Source organism: Prunus mume, linkage group LG1, assembly GCF_029339155.1.
Source record: "Prunus mume cultivar Tortuosa linkage group LG1, ASM2933915v1, whole genome shotgun sequence".
Classification (NCBI taxonomy): domain Eukaryota; kingdom Viridiplantae; phylum Streptophyta; class Magnoliopsida; order Rosales; family Rosaceae; genus Prunus; species Prunus mume.
Window position 1 is genome coordinate 29,036,032 of NC_142698.1, and position 17,034 is coordinate 29,053,065.

Consider the following 17,034-nt stretch of genomic DNA (forward strand, 5'->3'; position numbering starts at 1 on the left):
GAATAGGCTCATTAGGTATAATCACTCATTGGTTCACGAAAATGAATTGATGGGAAATCAATCTCCATGGAGTTTCCCATGGGAAGGGAAATCAAATATTCCTTTCCCATAAACACTAGAAAAATAATTGAAAAATATTATTTTATTTCATTTCCCATGTTTGATTAGTGCAAGAATTGTATATATATTTTATTTAGTTTTCCAATTATATCCCTAAATCAAAAAGCATATTAAAAAGTGTAATTCATGTTTGTCATGGTATTTTAATTGTTAATAGTGGTACATTGGTCATAAAAAGTTGTAATTAATGCTTGTCTTGGTTTCCCTTGAGGGAAATCATTTCCCAAGCTGGATGGAGAATTATATTTTCCCCTATTTTTCCATGTGCCATAAAATCATTTCCCAAACATGGGAAATCAAATAATTTCTCATTTCCAAGCCCCTTTTTCCATGAACCAGACCCAACTTTTGATCAAATATGAATAATATATCTTTGCCTTTGCCACGGAGAGAGAGAGAGAGAGAGAAATTTTCACAAACTGCATCGAAATTTATACCAACATCGATTCTACAGCAAATTCAAAAGCATGTGCTCAAAAGTAGGTAACTAGTTTGAAAGTAAGCCTATGATTCCAATTGTATTTTCTTTTCTCTTGATATATCTCCATTATTTCAAGACTCGAGTGATCCAAAAAATACATTTAATCGTCCCTACAAGGGATGGCAATAGATTACACAAACTGAGACACGAGGAAGATATACAACCTGGATCAACATTTACAGTGCATCATGAAGAAAAATTAAAATATACATAGCTCATTGGAAAAATTAAGTGCAAACGTGAGAGTGACAAGCAACAAGTGAGGTTCTATATGATTAAACCTACCACAGTGATCCAAAGTTACATGCTCATTCAATCTTTTCCAGCACTTCCAATCTGGTTTTTCTCTTCCAACCTTTCATAGAGGCAACAAGGTTGACCAACCCAACAATTTGATTTTTTGTGTATTCCTGCAAAGGAAAAGGAAAATATTCATAATGTAAGATAAAATATGTGTCCAAAGCCAGAATATGTCCACAGAAATGAAATTTCTTACCGGGTGAGCACGTGCCCAGTGCACATATTCCGTTTCTGGAAGATAGTATGCCTGATCAAGAGTAGAAAGAGAGTGACAGTTAGTCTGCAGACCCCCATTGGCACAAAAAATTTCTACTTGTTTATCTCCATAATTTAATCAACATCATTCCATATGATCTTAAATACGCAGTCTAGGGTTGAGCTTACCTTGATGAAGGCTTCAACAATTTGTAAGTGGGGCTTCACGTTCATGGAGACAAAATGTTGGAGGCCATTGATCAAAACCTGAAACGCATAAAGGAGTCCTGAAGTATATTAAGCTGCAAGAGAGGAGAGAATTGAAATGCACAAATCCTGCCAAAGTTGAAAAAGAACCTGAAGATCTAATGACATGAGAGCCCGCCCTTCATCCGTACACCTCTTAACACGTGAGAGGCCTTCAATGAGAGTCTGGGAAACAATTTTAAGCCCATATTCTAAGAGGAGGTCTTGAACCTACATGTACAGTATCAAATCAAATTTTTATCCTTAAAATACACGCCTACTTTAGACCAGATAATTAATGCCCATAGGCCAACCAAGTGGTGATTCATTACAATAAAGAGATACAAATTTAATATTTGGCAGTTCAGTCATGTCACAAAGCTCAGACCATTATATACAATGCATCCCTGACTTATTATCTTTTTCCTGGGAAAAAAAGGAACTTTAGATACAGCAGAATGGCATAACAGAACCAAAGATTTCACAACTTCCGGCTGAGAAACAATCAAGTCATCCATTCACCATCCAAACCCATTCCTCACTGCCTGACTCCAATAAATAAAAATAAAATAATAGACATCCATACCAACATGACGCAATGAACAAATGGTATTAACATATATTGCACAAAGTAAACATCTCATACTTGACCCAAAAAAACCATCTCATGTAACAGCTATAAAAGTTGGCCACAACCATATAGGAAAAAGGAGCAATTTCTCAATTTTCTTCTGGTAGCTCCTAGAAAATTTAATTTAACTGCCAATTATTACCTCCTTGCGAATTCCCCCATGAGCAAGCCTTGTTTTATAGTGCTTAAATTCTCCCAACAACAAGTCAACATACCTATTGAAGGCAACAACTCATGTCAGAACACTTAATAATTATCATATGGTACTAGAGAGAGAACATGAAGAAGATAGGCATTCCAGCAAGAATCTGTCACAAATTTGAAACTCTTGCACGTACAAATAGACGGCCAACACAATCAAGGACTGACAAGGAAAGAGGAACAGTGTATTCAACCTAAATTGTAAGGCTAAAATAATTTATGGTCGGTAAAAAAATATTCTGAGACTTCTGAATTTGTAGGAAATGATATATTTAAGCAAGCACCCAAACTTAACATGTCACAAAAGTAATTAACTAGAATGCCATAAATAAAATCAAGACGCCCCAGCCAAATTCCCCACCTGACAATGTCTACTGCCCGGATCGGCCGATGCGAGACCGGCCTTGGGTCCAAAAAAAGGGACGATGACCCGCCTCCGTTTCTCTAAGAATATATTTTACAAATCAATGTTTTCTTTATAAATAAAATATGATTTTGTTTTTCAAGTTTCAATTTTTTAAATCCAAACAATAATCTAGCCCTTTACTATTTAAATGTACTTAAAATAAAGTTATTGACCTATTTAATAATTCTTGTTAGTATATACATAATTGTAAAAAAGTTTGAAATGAAATTGTAATTCTGATATTGAAGAGCCATTAGCATCATGCCATCATTGAAGTTTGATTATCATCCAAGATCTAAATTGCAACCACAGAACCATTATTTCCAAACACGTAATCCTCATTTAGCGTACACATAGATGTTTGATGTGTAAAGAACTAGCTGACCCAAAGAAGGCATAACATGCATAAATAACAAATCTGAAAGATCAATGTCAATAGCAGTCTACAAGATCACAAAAATGAAACATGGAAACTTCAAATAAATATAAGATAACATCTAAAGAAACTAACCCATTATGCTCTAGTCCAAGCTCTTTTACTTCCCATTTTGCATTGGCAATCCGATCAACATAACTGCAGAATATAGTTATCCATAAGAGACTTTATGGTAAATAACATAGATAATCCACCTCCATTACCAAAGACTAAATAATAATAAAACATAGATAATAGCCCAGAATATGCTAAACCCAAACGAATATCTTACTTGCAAACATATCATAACGGGAGTAAATATATGACAGAGTTTCTCAATATTGCGCTATTGTTGATCAAAACGGGAACTTCAACTTTTTTCCTTTATTTGTTTTGTTTTTGTTTCCATCATATAATTACAACTAGGACTTTATCTTCACATGGTGAAAAGACAAAGTAGAGACCAAGAGAAAAGGGAAATTTGTATTTATAAAAAGATGTTTTCGATTTATCTACAGAAAGGAACACCAATTGGTAAACAAAAACCCAACCTAGCCATGAATTATCCGGTCTTACCCATTAATATGGAGCAGTTGTCTTGCTGTTGTCCTATGAATGTGCTCTATAAGATCCGGTACAGCATCTACCTGATTGTCATCAAGAAAATTAATGGTTTGTCAAAACATTTCATTCCTTAACTGAAGAACAAAAAAAGAAAACACAAAAGATAGATAAACATAGCCGGTAGCCATAGAGCAGGTGCTGGTAATATCTCATAGTGCAGGTGTGGTGTACTCCTCACAGCACTCTTTGGAGAAGGCATAAGAGGCTTATGCCTCGCAAACCTTTTTTCTGTGTCCCCATCCCACACGATGTTGTTAGGCATGGGGTCTTTGAAAATTTTGAAAAACCGGAGAAATAAGAGGCAGAATTGTCTTGTTTTATTGGCTTTTTACATAGGGATCACAATTTAAGTTGGATGATCTTGTTGAATATCGTAAGTTTTATGAATGATTATTATGCCTGAATGGCAATCAATATCTTTCTTTAAATTATATTATTAACTACACAAGCATGTCTAGCACAAAAAGAAAATACAAATGTTAAATGGGCATCAACCTGTTCTAAGTGCATAGTATCCATAAGTATCCAGCAAGTGTGCACATGCTTTTGTATTCCAAAATGTGTCTTTTAATTTGGCTTCATTTTATGACTGTAAAAAATGCATTGGCAAGTTTCTAAGAAGCACCAGTTTGCAATCCAAATACAACTCCCTCGTAGAATCATCCATATCACATAGATATTAACTTATGAGAATCAATGGTGATATGAATCATTTCATACTTATATTACATATTCTTAGCCAAATGCTCATTGAATCATCAAGTATGGCAAGTTAAACTAGGATCACATCACATCATTTCAACAAGTCGCCAAACCACCATGAAAACTCCTGAAAAATTTCAACAGATAATAACAAAGTAACCTACCAGATGCACATAGAAGTCTTCAACTACAGCACCATTATTTTGAAGAAGCATTGTCTGGAGATGAGCCTTGGATCTATGCAACATTCGAGCAACAAGTGAGATGGTGTCAGCACCTGCGCATCTTTCCTGCAACATAATGGTCGTGCAACTTAAAGCACATTTACATTGCATATGAACTTCAATCCTAATTAAAGTAATGAGACTATTGAACTTCTGGTAACTTCCATGCCATCACGGAATAGCATAATAGAAAATTAAATAAGGAATTTCATTAGATTACGAAATTATATAGCAAAAACAGCAATATTACAAAGCTCCAAACGAGATTTTAAAAAGAATAACTAGATTGAAGATTTCCAAACAGCATTGTAAGTGAAACGTCTTGTATGAGTGTAGCACCACGACCCATTTATGTTCTGTAGACCATATGGTAAACTGGAAATCCGTGTTCCAGAAAGCGTGGACTGCAACGTTTTAACTTTAGGGCATGTAAATAAATGGAAAAGTAAAGCACATCAAACTCAAAAAGTTGGAATAAAGAGTTACGGGTTATTTTTCTATCTAAAAGATGATCGATGAGGACCATAAGATTTTTAATGAATACCTTGAGACCGATGGATGTTCCTGGTGTGTTACCAAAGTTTGTACTGGGAGGACTCATAGGTGTTATGTCTGTGTGTGCAAATGCTGAATTCAAAGATGTGGGTGAAGATGATGGGGCCCTTATCCACTGGTCACAGTCCTGTTGTATTCTGGACAACGCTGTCTTCAGCCGATCTGTGTATGACAATATTTTCCAGTGCGCATCACAAAGTGAAAGTAGCTGTAATCTACATATCTAAACTAATGCTTTGCCATAGGACAATGCAAACAAATAACTGAAAGCTAGAAAAGCAGTAGAGGATCAGATAAAGACGACAATGCAGTATGAAGCAAATATAAAAAAATTGACTTACAATTAATAGGATCAGGTGAGCCTTTTCCACCTGAATTGCTGTTTTGCTGAGCAAATGTTTCAAATACAAAATGAAAAAATACCTCAAACAACTGGCATATCCCCTGCAACAATATACTGAATCAGGAAAATAGACTCATCATAGGTATTTATCAATAAGCGCAGCAAGGGAAGGAAAAAAAAAGACAGAAGAGAGAAAAAAAGGTACACATAAAGTAGAAGATACCTTGAAGAACTCAACGTTAGCTATTTCTAATTTCTGCATAAGCCTGGCATATTTATCCATTGACCTGATACGTAAAAGAACATATAGATCAACTGATTATGCATCCATTGAAAATAACATAATTCCGGCTTTTGTATTCGAAAGAGCTAAAAACTATACAGTAGTAAAGAGCATTTCACCTTAGAAGACAAATGGATGATCCAGTTTGGGCTATTATATCTCCATCATTATAATGTGAGGATTGATTTCTCAGGAGTTTGGGTTTGGAAATTCGACTTGGGAGTTGACTATCCTCATCAATAAAGTCTGCAAGAAGATCTTCATTTTCTTCTTCCAGAACAGAATTAGCACCATTTGAATGACTTCCATCACTCTTTCGTGGAGAGACCTTATCACCAAGCCTTTCAGTAAAATTTCCATCAATTTCACCAGAAATGGCACCATTCCATTTAAGACCTTCTTTGGAAGTATGTGTCAGCTTTATCAAAAATGGGTTTCCATTTCTAAGCCAATTAGAGAACCCGCTTTTCTTCACACCAGTATCAACCAATTTGGTAGACTTGTCAGAATGTAGAACCCTGGCATTTGTAGAGTTACCATCAGATGGAACAATTAGAGGTGCTCCATCACCAAGTAGCCCAGGAAATGTAATTTTTTGTACCATATCTGGTGGCATTATCAACCAAATTTCTTTTTCCAACACCATTTTAAGCGCCTGAAAAAAAAAGTGTCAATTGTCATTATAGGTAAGTGCATCTGGACCGTGTTGTGCAGAGTATAACACATTTGAATTGTACACAACAGGGGAACACGTGATTTGACAACCATGGTTGAGCATCAGTGATACACATGCCAACTAAATAGTGTTTTATCTTTAATGTGATGTACATGTTTTGGACAAGTAAAGGAATATGTGTTAAATAACCCGCCTACTAGATCTTGTTCTTTAATGTAACCAATGGCAATAGACTAAACTAGCAAATATTAGAAGACTTAGAAACACACAAGAATTATACTGGTTCGGCAGAACTTTTGCCTACGTCCAGTTGTGATTTCTCTAGATAGAGAAATCACCGCTTCTTTGATTAATAATAGAGATTATAGAACTTTTGCAACCCTAGAACTAATCTCATAACTCTTGGCTGTCTCTGGCTGTTTTTCTTATTGTAAAATAAGCCCTGCCGCACCCTATTTATAGATATAGAGTTGGCTTACATGTCCCAAGGCTGATTGAATTCCTATTCCTAAGTGGATTAGGAAATTACACTTATCCAAATCCTAATAGACTTCTAGAAATCCAAACCTGAATTGAATAAGGAAAACTGAAATTCTTTCCTAATCCCTCTAGGACAAGAACTGGTATACCTATTTTCCTAAAACAATCCTAAACCAACTAGGACATATTTGACGAGCCAAAATCCTAACAATATGGAATATGGATTAAAATATTATTGTATGAATGGAACAAACACGCATGTGAAAGCTGTGTGGTAGTCCACAACTCTAATTTGGTCATAAGTTCATAACAATCTATAATTTCTTAACCAGTAAGCAGTCCCTTCTATAAATAATGAGATAGAACATAACAAAGGAACAAGAAGAAGATATCAACCATCACATGGCATAGCAACTATTTGAAGGGCAAAGCCTCTGAAGTAAACTTACATGTATATTCTGCTGATGAAAAGCTACAAAATAATTTTCACAAACTGCCTTTAACTTCTGCCTGAAGTCAGTCGCTTCAAATCCGCAAAATGCTTCTCCAGCCAAGATGAAGACACTCAGATCTTCATAGTTTTTCAAGAATTGGTGTATACTAGCAGAAGAAACTGAAGCAGAAGAAAGCAAGACTGATACACGAGTAGTTGTAAGTTGCCAAAGATTTTTGCGTCCCCTCTGAAGGGTTTGTGAAACAAATGCTGTGGCATCTTTCCGCAGTTGGTACCATGGGGATCCACTTGTTGATGCTGCATTGTCATCCTTCCTAGCCTCATCAACTAAATCGCCAGAACTAGTACACATCGAAGATGTGTTTCCAGTAGACTCGATTGAAGAGCTGGTATTTGTAGATTCCTCTATGTAAGATGAATCGTGCATTATATCTACAGATTCTAAGAGAGAGCCATTAACTTTTTGGGAAGAGCAAGGAGACAAAATTTGATGAACCCCTCCTGGAGTCTGAGAGATTTCACTTTCCTTATGCGTCATGCTTGAAGCTTTACTTGCTGCATCCTAGAACAAAGAAAAACAGGTTTTTCTAGTATCCAGAAGAAAAGTAGTAACAGACAAAAATAAGTTGATCTATTGTATAATTGATACATTAATACATTTAAGTGAATATTCCAATACAGTTTTTCAGTCGTAACTGGGAAGGAAAACAGAAAATGATTAGACAGTACTGTATATTTAAAAACTTTCTGAAGGAAAGGTTAAGTTGTAAACAAGGGGTTTAAAAATACAATCAGATATGCTCAACTAGCCAATGGTATAACCTAGAGGAAGTCCCAACTAATATTATTCAAAATTTTGGAAAAATAACAAACAGTACATGTAATAAATGACCAAATATACAACCAAAATATGAATAAATTACCAAAACATATAATAAGAATATGAACAAGTTAAAATGGTGAATCGAAGTGTACCTTATTACCCAGCTGAAATCCCATGATTTCATGATATGAACACATCAACTTGAATAGGATAGCTAGCGTATTTAACAAACACTGCCTAAACTTAGGCTCAGGTATCTGAAGGCATAGATCACTGTAGGTAAGTCTGGAATCAAATAGAAATGCATTAGCAAGCATACCAGAAGTAGAGTTCTGTTACATTATGATACAAGCACTGGTAGATACAGAAAAACGTACCGACTATTTTGCATGTGAACTCCCTTATCCTGCAAAGATGAATTAGTCATCTAAGTTTAAACGTCCTCTAACAATAAAGCTCTAAAATAAACACCACAGACCTTACCATCTATTTTATAAAAAATAAGAAACACAACTTTTATAGAGAAAATAAAAATAGGTACTCTCTTTAAGCCAAACAAATCTACAATAAACTGCACAAACAAAACAATCAAACCAATGTACCCCCAATAAAAGATAGATCAAACTAAACGGACTGTTTCTAAAGGATATGCCAAAAATACTCCACCCCAAAAGAAAATCCATCTCGTTCTTATCTTCAGAATTTGTATTGTTTCTTTCTATCCAAAAAACTGCCAAAACTGCACAGCGCCTCAAAGTACTGACCACCTTATTTGCACTAGCCCCTAAAAACTCCTCCACCAACAAGGAATAACAATCTCTATCCAAAGCACATATAATACAAATTCGAAGCACTTGCAACGGCCTTGCTCAAGGTTTAAGCGATGCAGAAAAAATGAGCATCCCTACGCTATAGAGCAATGAGGGGATGTGCAGGTGCTTGGTCTTCTTATTTGGAACACATCGTAACATTATTAGACTTGCCCCAGATGAATCTACTTTGAGGCTTTGCCTTGAAATTACAACAAATAATTTCGCATCAGACTAGGTCCAAGCCTGTGTTGTTAAAAGCTCTCACGGATCGGGCCAATACCCAGCCTCCGACAAGGCCATAAGAATTGCTACTGGTCTGGGCTTTGTAAAATTAGGGCCATTACATCTAGCAACATTTAAGTCATCAGCCCAAGTATCTCTCTTGAGCTGGGTAAGTTATCCTCTATTCTGCTCCCCACAACCAACAATCTCGAGGTTCAGTCCCTCTCCCAACGTTTCTAATTCTTGTGCCTGTATAAGTACATACTAACTTTTCCTCAGCAAAGTATTACCCCTTCATTAAGTAGGCCCTCTGGGTCTATCAATCCTTCTATCCCCTTTCTAATCTTCATTTCTTACTTCCCAACTTAAAAGTTGGCATAGCAGACAAATCTGTGCAGACTGCAGAAAACTTTTAAGAACAGACAAGGACAACATTGAACCCTCGTGGTACAACAGGCCTTAAGGAGAGATGTGCTGATTTCTGCTCCAAGACAATGTCTTCACAACCCCCATACAATTTTTTCTGTTTTTCACCCTGTAGGATACAGGCGCCCTAATCATTTTTTGGCTCCCAAGTGTACCCCTTCAACCCCGTTCTTCATCTTCTACCTTTGCAATGATAAGACTGAACTTTCATGCTACCCACAATAACCCCAAGACCGGACTTAACTGTGATTTTGAAATGCCCAGCTATATCAAGAGAACCTGGATTGAATGCAGGCTCCCTTCTAATTTGTAATATTTCCTCAAATAACCTCCGCTTTTTATTCACTGCCTTCAACCCTGCAACCCTTCTACCTGAATCCAGCCACCCAGCTTGATATGTTGCTTGGCTTGAGTTAATCTTAAGAACCCATTTTTGTAAACCCATCATCAGAAAGCCTTCCATAGCCACCTGTTACTGCAGCGTCCCTGGAGTTGTTACCAAAGAACAATGCCTTATCTGAAACTCCTGTGTCCTAATTGCATACCCCTAGACTTCTCTAATACCTATTCATCAACTTATCCCAGTACAAAGTTTGATGTTTCCACACTATAGGGGGCAAATACAAAAACAAAATTTCTAAGAAATAAATCCACAATTATGTGGAGTCATCTTTATGTTTGTTACCCTAGCACTTCAGTACCTATGTACGTGTACTATTCTACTGATAAGTTATAACTATATCAGCACACCTCTTGCACAATATTCTTCAATATAGAGTGGGTTTCTGAGAGAACTTCCTGCATAAAGAAACTTTGTATCTTCTCAGCAAGACCAGAGATATCCCCAATTAGTGCATAAGCATCAACCACCTGTTCAGCATTTGAAAACTGTATCAAGTCAACATAAAAATTGCATAAAACTGAAAGTGTAATACAATGGATCCCTCAACTAAAACTTTTCCCTGAACAAAAAGAGAAGAATGATGATTCTCAAAATACTAGTGTGTTTGTGCATGCTCACTAAATGGCCATAGAATTGCAAGGTGTACCTACATTAACTAGAAAGCTCCAGTACTAGCTTGAGCAAAATAACCACTTATGTTTAATGATGCTAGTTTTTGCAAATCTCTCTTAACCCATTCAGTCCATTGGAGATTTAACTTTTCTTATGGATGTTTAAATTTGTTGATAGCTTTTATTTTATTTCTGTTTGCTGTCTTCCATAGTAGCCCTAGTTTAGCCTTTTCTTTTTTTCCTATTAAATTAGGGAACTGTTATTGGCACTCCAAAAAGTCATCATGCACTCCCCCATCATAAAAACACAAGGGATAAATTGCACCTGGGAGTGCAGGATTTGCTTTACTTCACTACATGATTTGATCAGACAGGTTGTTTCTCAATTCAGATGTTAAATGGAACAAAGCAAAGGAAACTCAGACTGACTGAGCAGAACATAGGGTGAGAGCAAAAATACTACGTTCCTTGACTGGAGCAGAACATAAAATAAAGGGAAAGAAGTTTCTAAAGTACACGACTAGTTGATCCATCCCTCTTGTATAAGTGATATTGTACTGATCTCCTAAAATACGATGAAGAGAGTAGATATTTTTATCGAAAACTGAACCATGGGATCACTATTATCTATGATGTATCATATCAACATTGCATAAGGGACAATGATGACTTAAAAGGATATATAAGTAATGAGGACTATCAAAGTAAAATAAGCACAGTTTCATGTAAAGATACTTGAGTAGAAATTCAAAACTTCATCTATGCAGCATTTGAAAGAAATTAACGATCCAGTTCACAGAAAACAAAAAAACCACTGACAGTTATATAGCCCTCCTCTTTGAACTCCTGGCACACTCCTAGCAACAATGAATCCAGCTTTTGAAGAGTTTTTCCCAGCCAAACCTGCATCCATGTTATGAAAAAAATAAAATGATAAGTTTTTTTTTTTTAAATGAGAAACAAAATTTTATTAGAGAAACACAAAAACACAGAACAATGCTCAATGAACAAGAGGTCCACCAACAAAATGTTACAACTCTCATAAAAAACAAATTGCACCCCTCGCATTGTAAGACAACTCTAGAAACTACCTACAGTAGCTCCCCAATGTAATAAAATTACAGAAAATGAGAGATCCCTAAAATCTGGAGAAAGATAAGTGCATAAGGATGCCAGAACCTGACTTTTCCCCAAAAGACTATAATTCTTAAAAATTCACGTATTTCTCTCCAACCAAATTACCCAAGAACCAGCTAGTCCTGCAAAATTTCACAAAAATTCTTGCCCTCCTTCCACCATCAAAATAAATGAATTTCACAAAGAATGTTTGAGGGTGGTGACTAAGGGATAACCCAATTAACCCTGCCACCTCAACCAACTGCCACCACATCCCCCAAGCATATGAACAATGCAAGAACAAGCGAGTTCCAGATTCCGCCTCTTTTTATGCACAAAATGCTAAGCATGATAAAGTTTGTTGGTATACCACTATTCCCAGAAACTTAACCTGCAGTGATGTGACCGACGATTATTTTAAATTTTAACATGCCCTTCCCATGTGGGTTCGCACTGAGGTTGCAAATTATATTGGGAATTTGGGAGGTTGCAATACCTGTCTATCCAGCACTAGAGCCAAGCACATATTCAAATTATATTGGGAGGTTGCAATTGCAAGGATTCGCACTGAGGATCTCCTGCTCTAGTATCAAAATACAGTTTGTTTGGTTTGTATTCTAATCTAATTGATTCTAATCAAGTAGCCTCTCAATGGGGAAACAGGTAAGCCATAAACTAAAGACTCTTTTTAACCCTAGTAAAAAATATTGGCAACAGAAAAGTTCAGTATCAGCAGTGAAGATGACATACTGCTTAATAAAAACCTTAAACTATTTAAATATCCAGAAAAGTAATGCAATATTATTGAATCTGTTGACCAAAAATGCTTCTTAATAGTAATTCAATACTTGCCTCTACACCACGACTCATCTCTTGTACTGCAGAAAGTTCTGAAAAACTATCTAACAGCTGTAAATACTCAGACAGGACTTGAAAGGCCTGAAAACATGAGGAGCATTTAAGCAAATACCTTAGGAGCGCCACTTAATTAAGAAGATTATATATTTAACATGAAAATGAAACTGGAAACTTGCAGCACATATACCATAAACTGCAACCAGAACAGAAATATACACCCACCTTGCAGTAATTTCCTTCCTCAACAAGATTCTCAAGTTCTGCTTGCATTTCCGATGCATGACAAAGCTCAGTTAACACAGGAAGCATGTCCTGCATTTCAAATGAAACCATATCCGTCGGGTTATGCTTATGCAATGAAAACTACTTGCGTGAAGTGACTATGATGCAAGGTTTTTAAAACTATCCAATATTGCCGAAATATCCCTAAAATGAGGTTGTCGATACTCAAAAGGGGACGAAGCAATATCTTTCCAGGATTCTCTGAAAGACATTTCGGCAACATCGATAGTTTCAGTAAAATTAAAAATCGGTGTTTCAGTACAATATCCAACAAAATTGGGAAACCAGAAAGCTAAAGTCAAATAAAAGATTGTTACTGCTACCATGCTACCATGCATAAAGTAAGGAAAATACCAGAAGAGCTTGTTTCTTTTTGGAATTGGAATTCACGATGAGATCCCTAGAAACCTCATTCCTTGATGAGGTAAGATGACGTCGTCCATTCTGCACATACGATTATGAAAACTGTAAATAAAAATCCAAATCAAACATATAAAAGGAGTTATGCTGAATAATCAATATGGAAAATTCAGATTCACCACATTCCATATCACACATCCTATAAGGACTTACCATGCAAATGACATTTGCAACTTTCAAGTCTTTCTCCAATTCCCTGACTAAATGCATCCCCTTCACTGGCCAAAAGTAAGTATCAACATCTCATTTGAAACTGAAATATTTTGTAATTAAACTTCGGCGATAAACTATGTTCAGCCCACCAAGTAGCCCCAGGTCAACAGAGAGAAAATAAATAAATCAATAAAAAGACACTTCCTTAAATATACTTCAATAAATTGCAGAACAGGTTTAGAGATTCTAATTAATGCTTACCCATAACTTCGTGATGTTCCATAACATTGCGGGATAAATGTTCTGCTACTCTATCCAGTTGTGCTAATCTAAGAGTGGCCTATAAGGAAAATTTTAGATGGTAGAAAATATTGTTAAACCAAAAAGTTGAAAGAACCTCACCAATAGAATTGAATATTACAAATCAACTAATCATGCCACAATAATTCAAATATAGACAATGACTATTCTATAATCACAAAAGATGAGGGCAGCATTGTAAGTATTACAATTACCTAGACAAGGACATGCAAATGTACAAAGTCAATTAAAAAAAATGAAAACACCATCCAAAGCAAGACAATTATGTTGGAGTGCTCTTGATGTAACAGAGGAACTATGATTATCAGAGAAAAATGAAAGGCTATGCATGCACAGATCCTAAAACATGTCAATACACATGTCATTTCTGCCACAAGCTATATCACAAGGCTCATTTACTTCATCAAACCTAAGTAACGAATCTGACAATATTACAGAATGAAGTCATCACCAAGCACATAAGCCTAACAAAAGCATTGGTTGGTTCAAAACCTTGATAATTAGCAGAAAACAATTGGTTAAAATCATCAAACAGGTTACTTTTGCCATTTGAGCATGGAGGAGCAAACTAACTGCAAATGGAGGCAGTCGATCGGTTATGTATATGTAACTAACACCAACATGTGAAAATAATTTCCCAAATGACTTTGGAATCACATGTATACTACTTTGCCTCAAAATGACAAATGATTAAACCTTCTCAAACAAGATTGAAACAAGGAGTTCAAGAAAATGTGCTCACTTTATGCAGAAATTTAGACAATAATGAAACCATTTAACAAAATGTTGATAAATTAATTGACCTAGTGCAAACAAAACATTGGAATTATACATTGGAACCTGAAAAACACATTTACCTTCCATACATGCTGAACAAAATGAAGAAACTGAAATTTGTTAATTAGGGGAGAGATTGATAAACTGGAAAAATACCTGTCTCTCAAAATAAGTCAGTTCATTTTCTTCAGATGGAATATGCTCCAGAATATGTCTAACTGGATCAAAATCCTGCACACAGGTAATAACAAAAGCCTTTTAGACAGATAATTCAAAACTTAATCCACATAGAAACAGTAACTACTTAGGTAAAGAATCAGTTAAGAAGTGGAGCTTTATCAAGTTTATTACAGTGCAAAAGAATGGAGATGAAAACTACCAAAGAAGATAAAATAAAACAGTAGATGCTCTCAATGAGTAGCATGAATTTCCATAAAAATGGTTCCTTCATTTTGTTTGTACCCTAACTGACTTCTAAGGTGTATGGAAAGAGAGAGGGTCATAATAACAAGGAAAAAAGAGAATAGAATTATGAAAAAATTAATTTCTTTACCACACATCATATATGTCCAGATTTAAGGCAATTACAAGTCCAGAATTCCAAATTTTACGTGTGGAGAACACATATTTGGACTACGAATCATTTTTAAGGTTGGAGATAGCAAATCCAAGTTGTCATGCATATCAATGATTTGCTCCCTCTTGTCATCAACTGCATAATGGTAAGGAAACAGCTTCTTACGCCACTATAACATGACTAAACTTATTATTTAAAAAATGAAAATGTATGACTGTCAGCATCATCAAGGAGAGTAGTAAATCAATCAAACATGTGAAGAAGTTCCAGGAATATAAATCTCATGAAGGCTAGCCTCCTTATTGACACCAATGTTTTATAAGTGAAAAACTTTATCAGGAACTTAATTAGCATTTGTCTTATTGTGGTTGTTAAGAAAATTTGTCTGTTACTCAAAAGAGATCACATTAGCAACCTTTCTGCTATTTGAAGCATGTCAATGACTTAGAAAAAAACTAAAGTATCCTAACATTAAAGGACAGTACACGTCATAAGCACTCCCACATTGAAACCATATTGATATAAGTAGCACCTCTTCATAAAATTCTTCTTCTATCTCCTCCACTACTGGACCTTGCGGTGTGCTTCCATATATTGAGCTCAGTTCTTGAGAGCTTGATGAGAGACCAAACCTTTGGTGTGGAGGCAGTCCGGCAATAGCACGAGCAACAGCTGCAGCAGCCGCAGCTCGCGCAGGAACCTGTTCGAGAAGATAAACAACACACAAATCAAAACAACGCTTTTCTTTCCAATACTATCAGTACATTTATGACAGAAAACAAATGCTAGGCCTGCACCAAGCAGCTATATTTCGCAGTGAACACAACCATTTTCTGTCCTTTTCAACAATGAATTAACTACAACTGTCAGATTAAGAAGCATTGCTCTTAAAATGTTACTCATTTAACTTAAACCTCTGCTTGATTGCCACAAAACCACAATTAAAATTACAATCAACTATTATTAGTATGTAAAGCAATATCCATGCACTTGGATTAAGCATTGTCAAATTAAAATACCTAATTACATAATTTGAACTCATTTTTAGTCCGAAATAATCAAAATGCATCAAACCAAACACGAAACACATTGAATTGGGGCGCAGCAAAGCTGCATTATGAGCAAAACTTGAAATTCAATCACCTCGGGGCGATCAGAAGCAGAAGGAAGAAGGCCAAGCGATCTGGCAGACCTAACGGAGCTCAGAATTTTCTCGCCGACCTTAGACAAATCCATCTCACCACCTTGGAACAACAAAAAGGGGACCAAGAACAAAACCCCAGGACTCTCCAAGCCCTCGCTCAAATCGCCATTGAACAAAAACGGATTTCCCAAAACGCGGCCGAAGGGAAACAGATTCTGCTGCATTTCAAATGGAACCTCCAAGATCACGCGCTGCAAAACCCATTTCAGGAAGGAACTGCGTTTGGGTCTTTGGATCTGATTTCAGTGTTTCTGTTTCGTTTGCTTTTCGTTTTCAGGATCGGGGGGTCTGAGTGTGAGTCAGCGACTCTGGGTGTGGTAGAATTTTCGTTGCTTTTGTAGACTTGGGAGTTCTTACTCTCTCAGGTCTCAACTATTTTGATTTGATTGGCACGCGTTACACTTAAAACTTGTACAGTCGTTGTAACTAATAACTATCAGCTATATCATAAATACCCATTAATTTATACCCTTAATTACCATTTATTTTAAACTAATTAAGCTCATTTGTTTATACCAATAGCCTTCTTGTTATAGCATCCACAGTGGGGTCTGTATTTTCAGGAGTGTAAATCCACTTTTACATTTCCTTTATACCTCCAGGAGTTGTAAATGTGCTTTTTGCTCTAATGAGGAAGATGTATAATTGATTTTGCTCACTTTTGTCCACTTTTTCTCATTTTTTTATCATGTA

At 36.0% G+C, this 17,034-nt stretch overlaps 1 protein-coding gene across 2 annotated transcripts; it reads right to left on the reverse strand.

Moving 5' to 3' along the window:
- Positions 1-627: 627 nt before the first annotated feature.
- LOC103326382 (coiled-coil protein) lies at positions 628-16,728 on the reverse strand. Of its 2 annotated transcripts, none has more exons than XM_089044516.1 (25): positions 16,281-16,728; positions 15,670-15,837; positions 14,717-14,791; positions 13,724-13,802; positions 13,463-13,527; positions 13,244-13,333; positions 12,830-12,919; positions 12,602-12,688; positions 11,453-11,536; positions 10,370-10,489; positions 8,537-8,565; positions 8,312-8,444; positions 7,332-7,898; positions 5,846-6,381; positions 5,667-5,730; positions 5,442-5,544; positions 5,090-5,262; positions 4,482-4,611; positions 3,572-3,638; positions 3,092-3,154; positions 2,116-2,188; positions 1,454-1,573; positions 1,286-1,363; positions 1,098-1,148; positions 628-1,011 (listed from the first exon to the last, which is right to left on the reverse strand). In XM_089044516.1, exons 1-25 carry the CDS (start codon positions 16,503-16,505, stop codon positions 910-912), a joined length of 3,372 nt encoding a protein of 1,123 aa, XP_088900642.1. In that variant the 5' UTR covers positions 16,506-16,728; the 3' UTR covers positions 628-909. The 2 variants fall into 2 exon arrangements, with proteins under 2 accessions (XP_088900642.1, XP_088900644.1); XM_089044518.1 differs by having other exon boundaries at positions 13,463-13,522; positions 16,281-16,715.
- Between the last annotated feature and the right edge of the window lie 306 nt (positions 16,729-17,034).

Bases quoted from the DNA above. Each gene is read 5' to 3' on its own strand.
- LOC103326382 (XM_089044516.1), bottom strand. From the start codon at position 16,505: ATGCAGCAGAATCTGTTTCCCTTCGGCCGCGTTTTGGGAAATCCGTTT. The intron at 13,803-14,716 runs GTATTTTTCCAG...TTTTCCTTATAG, and splicing joins TGACTTATTTTGAGAGACAG to GCCACTCTTAGATTAGCACA. The intron at 10,490-11,452 runs GTCAGTGGTTTT...AATGCTGAACAG, and splicing joins AAGAGGAGGGCTATATAACT to GTGGTTGATGCTTATGCACT.